Raw genomic sequence first — 9,329 nt, 5'->3', positions numbered from 1 at the left:
GTTCGGAAATAAAGCACAAGTTTTCATCATTTTTGTACTCCTTGGTTCCTTTCCTTGTCCTGCTCAGTGTCACTTCTTTAATTAAGAGCTTGACTAATCGGCCTCCCAGATAAGAATCTCCTTTCACTGTCCAAACCAGCTAAAGTTGAAAGTGTTTAAGTGCAACATCCATCACATTCGCATAAATACGTTTAAAGAGTAAATACACAGACATTGTTCCTTTTACTGCTGTATGATTTTCTGTAAGCAAGCCTCCCCCCAAGCTGATTAAATGACAAATGGAATCAGTTCAGAGGACAGGTGCTGACTAAAGAAAATAATCTTACACAAGAACACAATTTCCTCTCATTTTTCCTGTGTTCAGCTTAATCTGTCAAAAGATTAAACCATCAAAAGATTATTTGGTTAATATTTGACCTGGCATTTACTATCCCTGTAGTTTACCCATAGAATGGTTGAATTATTTGAAGATTTTATGAAGTTAAGCACAGATTAGGATCAAATCCTGAAAGGGTGTGAAAGGAGCAATAAGCTAATACATTCCATGAAGGACAATTATTATCTCCTGAAAGGACAGGGAGTGCAGCTTGAAAGATCCCTAACCCAGAGCAGTTTCAATGCAACTTCTCCACACAATAAAGAAAACACACATAGGTTTCTACTGCTAAATAATCCAACTTGGCAAAATTACTAGGCAGCAATACACTGAAAAAAAGCAGATTATCAGAGAAGTTGGAAATTGAGCCTGCTTGTAAAAGAACAGCAATGCAGCACTTCATCCAGGTGAGGTAAGGTAGCAGGATGCTGCTGGAATCCTCTGTTGTAGGAATCATGTAATCCTCATGAAGAGCATGACAGAACATGCAGGGCTGTCTGGTCTGAGGTGCTGAAAGCACCAACATGCAGTGGTTTGAGCAACTTTGTGTTTAATCAGGTGAAGCTGGGAGGGGAGCAGAAACGAATAAAAATAGTTTGTAGCACCTCGAGGTGCCCATGGAGAAGTGCAAATCCTTTTGAGGGTGCTGTTCATGAGCTTTGTGTTCTGTCTCTGCTCAGCTGAGCACACCAAGCACCGAGCAGGGCTGGGGACAGCATCTCACACAAAAGCTACAAACCCTCCTCGTCCCTTTTTATTAAGGCCAGCAGAGCACAAACAATTCCTGACATGATGTCGCTTCTGGAGGGAAGAGAGAGCTACAGTGCAGGTCAGAACCGGTAGCCTCAAGGCAGATTTAGGGCAAACAGGACTCCAGGTCCTGTTCTAGTCTGGCTCTCAAGGGTGCTCTCAGCCGTGGCTGACAGCAGCAGCCCCATTTCCCGTGAAGACACAGCACACAGGGATCCAACTCCATTTAATGAGCTTTGTAACCCACTCGGACACAAGGTGGTTTGAAATAAGTCAAACAACACTCAGCTAGTCAAGGATTTTTTTAAGTAATGCCTTTAAGCTTATACTCAAGCATACAAAGCATAAATTTTACAAATTAAAAACAATAAAATCACCCTGGAATAATGCAGTGGCTTTTCCTGTATTTACAAGGAGTGGAAAGGAGGCAGGATTCTTTTCCATTTCTCTTTTAATGTGGGTGGAAGAAGCTGAAAGTGTTTCAATGAAATCAGCTTAAAGAGAGAGAGGTACTTCACCTGGCTTAAAGGTTTGCCTCTTCAAAAGTCTTGAGAGGAAGTGCTTTACTGAAAATTCTGCTGTTAAGTTACTGTGCAGCAGCCTCTGCTTTTCCAGCTACTTAAAATTCAAAGTACCACCACAGCTTCATCTTCAGGGAAGTCTGTGAACCCCCACCCTTCCAAAATCCCTCCTTTGTACAACAGAAGCAGCCACAGCTTAGCTTAGATTTGACAGGCAGAAACAAAACACGGGAACAGCAAAGACAGTTACAGGGAGGTGATAGCTTTGGGGAAAGGAGAGAGATTTGTAGCCTAATCAAAACACACTTGCTATGCAGCCTTTCTGCAGAATATAAGACAGGATATTTTACAATCCAGCTTCTCCACATCCATAGCATGAATGAAAAAAAATCTTATTTCTTTTCACCAAAAGCAAAGCTGAGGGAGGATGAGTGCACCACCTCTAATGATCAGATCTGTCTGCCAACGCTGGGTTTGGAACAAATCTTCTTACAAAAGTTCTTTTCATATTGTTCTAAATTCAGTGGAACAAAATATGTATTTTTACACTAAAGCAAACTGATCAAAGTGGCATTTAATAGTATTTGTTAAAGTGGTTATCTAACAAAAATGGGTTAACAAAAGCCCATTCATTAGTAGTCACCAAATAAGACACTTCTCATGCATATGACAAAAATTCATTTGTGTACTGAGACATCTGTTTACTGTGTACAATATTTCCATAAATTATAATATGTTTCACAGCCCCTACAATTCAAGAATATTTCAAACAGATTATATATTATATTTGTATATGCAAACTATTTTATATACACTAATATAAAGATCCTTAGAAGTACCAATATCACTACCTTTATGCTTTCTCTAAAATGCATAGCTTTCGAGTATCTTCTTGCAGTTACCAAAAACTTTACAGATTAAAGCTGCTTATCAATGTGGCATGTTCATAAAAACAAAGTGAAATAGTTCTAGACTAATTTTATATTAAACCCCTTAAAAAACGTGTTTATTTTTTAATGGAAAAAAACCAACAAGCTAGTGGAAATTCAAGTAATCTATGCTCAATCATTGCCCAAAGACTCTATGGAATTAAGGTAGCGTTCTAGGACAGTGAACTTCTCACCCAGGGCTGTAATACTGCATTTCTCATGGAGAAAAATGCTCATCATGCCACAAAACCGCACCACTTTCCACTTCACCTGGGAGAAGCTTTACAGGAGATTCACCAACACAAGTGTCAGAACACAGAGGAAAAGCTGATCAGTTCTACGTGAAGAAATTAGAGCTATTCCAGTTTTGTTTCTGCAGTTTGTTATTAAACAAAGTTACATTAACCATACAGTTTCTCACAAACTAAAAGTTATACATGGTTTTCAGACATCAACCGACTTCAAAAAGAAAAAAAAAAATTAAAAAAACCCCAAAACAACCAAACCCACAACTGTTAAAAGTCTGGTGTTAGAATAACCAGCCTGGGTGAAGGAAAGCCAGACTGCTGCTGTAGCTGGGGGGCTACTGACAAATTGTTTGTTATGTATAAACTTGAAGCCCTCACTACCACAAATGCCTCAAAGTGGAGAACAGAACGATCAGTAAGAAATGGGAACAAATGGTATTGTTACATCCATCATCTCAGTTAACCTTGGCGCTCTGCATCTCTCACAGCTGCTTAACAAACAATGGCTTCCCCCAAAAATAGCTACACGAGTAAACAGTGTTCACAGTAATGCAATCAGTAACAGGTTTTGTTAGTTCCCCTAAGCCAGGTGTGTCTGCAAAGCTTTATACAGTTTAATGCATTAAGTATTCCAGTAAAATTAAGTGAAAACTAAGTTTATTCTACAGGGTAATACCTACCATACAAGACTAGATTATGTACAGTATGGGACTGGTGTGACAACTGCCAGTGTCTCATGATGTTCAACTGTTTCACTCATCAGCTTGCTCTGTGCTTGGCAAAACTTGATCTACAGACCTAAAAATCTAGAGATAGATTTGGCAAGATTAGTGCTTCCTACCACTGGGTATAAACCAGTGTGCAGCACTGCAATCACTCAACCAGAGTATCCCATACCCAGATTACAATTTGTTGACTTGAAAGCCTGGACTTCACATTAAAACTATAGTTCTAACTGGAGTGAGGACAGTCAGTAAACAAAAACAGATGAGGATGAACTGCATCTCTTCAGAAAGGTATGGAAGAAGTGAGAAAATACAAATTTCTGATTTTAGACAGCCCTGCTTTGCTTAGCTCAAGGCATAAAAACAGCCCAAGTAGCTCTAAAACTACAATTCTTATTCAGCAAGCATGAAGGCAAATCCTACACAAGATGATGCATCAGAGGCTTCGACAAGCATCTCTCCCCACCACTTGATTTCCTAACACAAGCCTTTCATCTTACAGACATCCAGTGGCCTTCAAAACTGTAGCAGCCACCTGGAATTGCTGCAAATTTAACATAGGGGGGGAAAAGGCCCCTGTTAAAAAAACCCTCAAATGCCTCGGGCCATTTTGGTCATTTGTGAGTATTAAGAAAAAACCTATTTCCATCAATACTCCTCCTGAAAAGATGGGTCACTGATCCATTATGAACATAGCTCTCACCATACAAAGCACCAAGAAGTCAGAAACAAGGAAGGAAAACAAAACAAAACAAAACAAAAGTCCTTAAATTATGATTTACAAGTTTGTACACTATTTCCTAAGCAAAAGTTTGACCTTACTGCAAAGTTCATAGATGAAACTTGACCAGTTACTTTTAAGGGGAATGTATATCTGGCTATAACTTAAAGGTAGAAAATATTCACCGTTCTATATACACATTTCAAACAGGAGACAGTTAAACTGAACAGTTGCCAATATAACTCCATATTAACTCACTGGCCACTAAACTAGGCATCAGCAGCCAATTAGAAAGCTTGAGTTCTGTACTTTTAAAAATGCTATTTTTCCTGTCCTGTTTAATTGGTTTTTTTAAAAATGTATTATAGTGCATAGCCTAAGTCAGACTTCCAAAGAGATACAGCGCCTTTCAATGCAGTTTTTGCAGCATTTAAAAGGGACTTTTCTCCCTTCAAATTAGATGTTCATTGAAAAATCTGAATTGAGTGCTGTACTGTAGTAAAAATATTTCAGTCACAGACTGATATAAATGTATACTGTGCAGTACTAAGATTTTTTGATGTCCATCTGCACACATTTTACTTGGGCTCTTCAATCGTCCCCTTGCTGAGGTCTGTCATTTTGGGGTATTTCACTTTCTTCTGGTCCAGCTCATTCTGAGCCCACAGTAGTAGTTTCAGTAATTTTGCCAGCTTGGGTGTTGATTCACGATTTTCATAGTCTAGAACAGCTTGATTAACCTCACTCCATACCTGGAAAAGAAAAACTGGAGTTCAGTGACAGTTTTTGTATGATTAACACTGCTAAAGTCATGCAGACACTGGGAAGATCACACCTAGTGTGCTAATTGCTCACAAATGGCCAGGACAAAGCTCCACAGACTACAAGCCTGGAAAAACCAAGGAAGAGAGCCAAGCAGTTGAATACATTTCGAATACATTAACACCATTTTTTAAAATCTTGCTCAAGAAAGACTTCTGTTCTTTTGCGTATCGCTATGTAAGCTTTTTCTAAGCATTTCAGAAATATTTAGATTTTATTTTCATAACATACACATAAAAGACATCAGCTCCCTTTGAGAGAGGACTACCTTCTGTCGCTGCATCATGTTCAGCAAGTCTCCAAATGGTGATTCTTCGGGATTATCAAAGGCAAGCAGAGCCAGCGTGCGCTCCATTTCTGTCAGGCATTCCCTGCTCTCCTCCCCTTGTTCTGCTAATTGGGTCTGAGCAAATTCCAGAGCTGCCTCTGTCTCACGCTGCCGAATCAGTTCAATCAAGTGCTGTTGCTACACACGAAAGACACAGCAATATTAGCCCAACAAATTAACAAATCTCTACTATTTCAAGCCTGCAAGATTCAGACAGTGGTGTGTAATTTGAGACAAACACTAATCTGTAATTTGACAGTTTGAGGTCAATTCTTCTCAATGTGTGAGAGAAGGAGCAGCAACTTGGCTGCAAAATCTACTGAAGAAGGGAACTTGGTACGTTTTAGTAACAGGGTTTGAGAAGATGGGTGACTAAAGAAATTCAGACCAACAGCAACTGGAAGCTGGTAACTCACAGGCCACTGCTGCTGTTATAAGTTTTCATGTAATAACTGTATATGGTGGCTCCTGAACCATGACACAAAGTTTCCCATTGCAATAAAAAAATGCCAGGAACACCCACAATTGCATCCATGTTCAGTCAAAAACCTCCCAACATAACCTTAATTTCTTCACTACTTCTCCCATTCTCTCAGCAAACTCTAAGACAAAGATAAAAGTCTGCCACCTGTCCTCACCTGCAAATGAAAGTAGAGATATCTGTTGGTATCCAGCAGCTCTGGATGGAGGCTGTTTATCAATGCAATGGCTTCCTGGATCTGTCCTTTCAAGATCATCTCACGGATTTTTATTCTTTCATCCAGAGTCTCTAAATCCACACTGGGTTCAATTCCAGACTCCATCCGAAATTTCTCTGCTGCTTCTTTAAAGCCCTCTGAAATAGGAACATTTTACCCATAGAATGTATTGTAAGAAACACTTTAGAAGAAAACCTACCAGCTTAAATGAAAATATTCGAGTGTTGCTTGTGCAATTTAGGGGTTTAAAGATTAACCCAAAATTGCGAAAAATCCTTCTCTATATAAGAAGACGTTTATCCAATAGGCATCTAAGAGTAAATGCTTACTTAATTCTGAACTCATGTACACTCCAGGAAAGCAACTTGTAGTTCAACACCTCTTAACATGGAAGCCTGTTTTATACTTAAATAAAGCACTGTGCTAATTGCAAAATGAGATTGTGAAAGTCACATTTTCAAGTGGGTGGTTTTGCTTCACCCTTCAGCCCCAGATCTGTTTACACAGATCCAGCAGTTTTTCTGAGAAGAAAATAGACAAAAAGCAATAACTTTGCCTTCTTGTGTAGTATTTAACGTTATAATAGCTCTTTTAAATCCCAGGCCTTGTGTTCATAGACACAAAAATGATTTACACCACCCACTAAGATGCTCTTCCTTTAACCCAGAGGCCTCACCTAGGCTGGGTGTAAACAGGGGTGTAGATGGATCCCAAGCCACCGCCCTAGCACAGCTTCCTGGGATGGCATGCACCTAATTACCAGCAACAATTCCTGAGGAGTTTGGGTTGCTCCAAGTATAAACCCAGCTCAGGTGCTGAAGGGGTTAATATTCTGCTCTCAAATTATTTTGATTATAGCGCCCTTTCAGAGTTTATCTTTCTGCCCAGTTAAAAACTTGCTTCTGATAGTTGTTCTTGCAGCTTTCAGACTGTTATTTAACAACAGCAACTTATCTTGAGCTGTTTCAATGGCACAAAAAAAGGACATCATCGAGAAGCAGGTCATGTTTACAGCATTGCAGAAAACACTCTGTTTTCTCTATCATTTAGCAGAAGAGTTCAGGCTCATAAATGTCATCTGTACTCCATGAGAACTGCTCAGTCTCTTGATTCTTTGTTGCTCTGCAGCTAAGAGAACACCAGAGCAGTTGGGCTTTGCTAAGAGAAGCCAACAGCAATCACAAATTTCTCACAGCCTTTAATTCCACTCCATCCAGTTCCACATTCTACCCCAAAGTGATAAAGTAAGTGACACACAGAAAGAGCCTCCAGGCATTCCCACCCGTTTTTACCTGTGACAAGGTAGTTCATGATAAGGCGGTTCATGTCTGCTCTCTGGATATGTAAGTTATTAAGCTTTTCCATCCATTCATCTTTCGTGATTTCATCAGGTTTTTCTGCATAACTCATCCTGGACTCCAACTACGAAAGAAAAGCATCTCGTTTAACATGATTCAAGAAGAAAGAAGTTTAACGAGTATAAGAATTGTGTTGCTGCCATCTTTGGAGATTTCTATGAGCCGCTTTAAATTAATAATCCAAAACTGACCTTTTTATTTTAAACCAGAGTTTTGCATTTTTTTCCCTCCTCATTCCTACACTCTTCCATATCTATTTGCCAAGCTCTAAAGCTGCTTCCAGAAATCTCCGAATAAAAAATTCAAATACCATCTTCTTGTACTTACTCTTAAATCCACTCCATATAAATCTTGCATAGAATTTACACAGGACATGCAGCATCAGTGTGAAACCAGCCAATGAGAGTTTGACAGCCAGACAGAAAGGCTGTGACAAACACTTATAGCAATGCCTACGTAAACAATATCTGCTTTAAATCTCCACCAAAACTTCGGACAGCTCCCTAAATTATACAGCTACAAAACTATGACATATTACCCAGTGTACAACTCAAAGCTTTACACCAGCTCAGCTTCGCTGTCCCCAAAAGTTCTCCTGTCAGCGCTACTAAAACGTTATCTCCACTATTCTTCTAGAGAATATTTTTGTTCGGATTGGCAGGCAAAGCATTTTACCAAAGCCGCATTTAATGATTTCGACTTCCAAGTCACGACCGCGGGGGCAGCGAAAGGGGAGGACAGGCGGCCACAACAACAGCAACAGGCACCGCCACCCCTGTCAGACAACACGAGCGGCAGCGCGACTCCTCCATAGCGAGCCGCTTCCAACAGGTTCTCCCTCCTCAAACCCGCGGCCGAAGCCGCCCCGCACCCGCCAACTCCGACAGCGGCAGCACGACTCGCCCGGGCCCCGATTGCTCCCGGCGCCGCGCTCCGCCGCCCGCAACCGCGCTGGGAGAACGGGGCTCCCGCCGCCCCGCGCTGATGCTGCGGCCCGGCGCGCTGCGGCCCCGGCTTCCCCCGCCGCCCCGGCCCGGCCCTGCGCGGGCCACGGGAGCGCTGGGCCCCGCTCGCCACAGGCCCGGCGCCTCCGCGGCAGCCGCGGCGGGCGAGCGCCAGCCGGGCCGGCGGGCCCGGGTCAGGGTGAGGCCCCGCTCCCGCCGTGCCCCGAGGCCGGCGCGGGCCCCCCGCCGCCATCTTACCGCGCGCGCCCGGGGCCGCTCCGACGCACGAACGCGGGGCCTCCGCCGCCTCCGCCGGGCCGCAGGCGCGCGGGTCTCGCGAGAGCGGCGCTGGCGGCCAATCAGCGCGCGGGGAGCGGGCGAGAACACGCGAGCGCGGAGCGGAGCCGGGGCAGCGCGGAGGCGGCGGGGCGGCCATGGCGGGAGCCTGGGAGATGCGCCCGCTTCCTCCTCCCGCCCTGCGCGCCCGCTCCGCGCTCGGCTCACTGCACTGAGCGCCGGCCCCGCCGCCAGCAGTTGAGGCAGAGGCTGATCCGGGCGCAGGGGGCCCAGGAACGGCCGTGTGAGGCGGCGGCGGCAGCGGCTCCGGCTCGTGCTTGGACAGAGCGGGGTCGGTGCGAGCAGCGGTGGCAGGGAGCGGCCGTGGGAGCTGCGGCCCCTCCACCTGCCAAGGAAACGAGCAGGGCACAGCCCGCGGTGTCCTTGTGCAGCCCCGGCAGGTTCCACGTGTGGTGATCGCCCGCCTGGGAACTGTTCTGGCTGCGGATTGACGGCCTCTGTCAAAGCGCGTAGTGGCTGCTGAGGCGTTGATGAACCAACCCACTCCGGGGTTAGTGGGTCATTGCGGAAAAAGGAACACAGTGTCGCCAAAATAGGTTCTTGCACCCGGTG

At 43.8% G+C, this 9,329-nt stretch overlaps 1 protein-coding gene across 1 annotated transcript; it reads right to left on the bottom strand.

Moving 5' to 3' along the window:
• Positions 1-1,335: 1,335 nt before the first annotated feature.
• Positions 1,336-9,291, bottom strand: GID8 (GID complex subunit 8 homolog). The gene is made up of 5 exons (XM_063404314.1): positions 8,679-9,291; positions 7,411-7,540; positions 6,059-6,255; positions 5,361-5,558; positions 1,336-5,022 (listed from the first exon to the last, which is right to left on the bottom strand). Exons 2-5 carry the CDS (start codon positions 7,526-7,528, stop codon positions 4,849-4,851), a joined length of 687 nt encoding a protein of 228 aa, XP_063260384.1. The 5' UTR covers positions 7,529-7,540; positions 8,679-9,291; the 3' UTR covers positions 1,336-4,848.
• Between the last annotated feature and the right edge of the window lie 38 nt (positions 9,292-9,329).

The sequence above is a fragment of the Prinia subflava genome, chromosome 8 (assembly GCF_021018805.1).
Source record: "Prinia subflava isolate CZ2003 ecotype Zambia chromosome 8, Cam_Psub_1.2, whole genome shotgun sequence".
Classification (NCBI taxonomy): domain Eukaryota; kingdom Metazoa; phylum Chordata; class Aves; order Passeriformes; family Cisticolidae; genus Prinia; species Prinia subflava.
Note: the sequence above shows the minus strand (reverse complement) of the source record. Positions and strands in the feature narration are given on the sequence as shown.

Bases quoted from the DNA above. Each gene is read 5' to 3' on its own strand.
- GID8 (XM_063404314.1), bottom strand. From the start codon at position 7,528: ATGAGTTATGCAGAAAAACCTGATGAAATCACGAAAGATGAATGGATG. The intron at 6,256-7,410 runs GTAAAAACGGGT...TTCCTATTTCAG, and splicing joins CATGAACTACCTTGTCACAG to AGGGCTTTAAAGAAGCAGCA. The intron at 5,023-5,360 runs GTAGTCCTCTCT...TTTCTTTTCCAG, and splicing joins ACATGATGCAGCGACAGAAG to GTATGGAGTGAGGTTAATCA.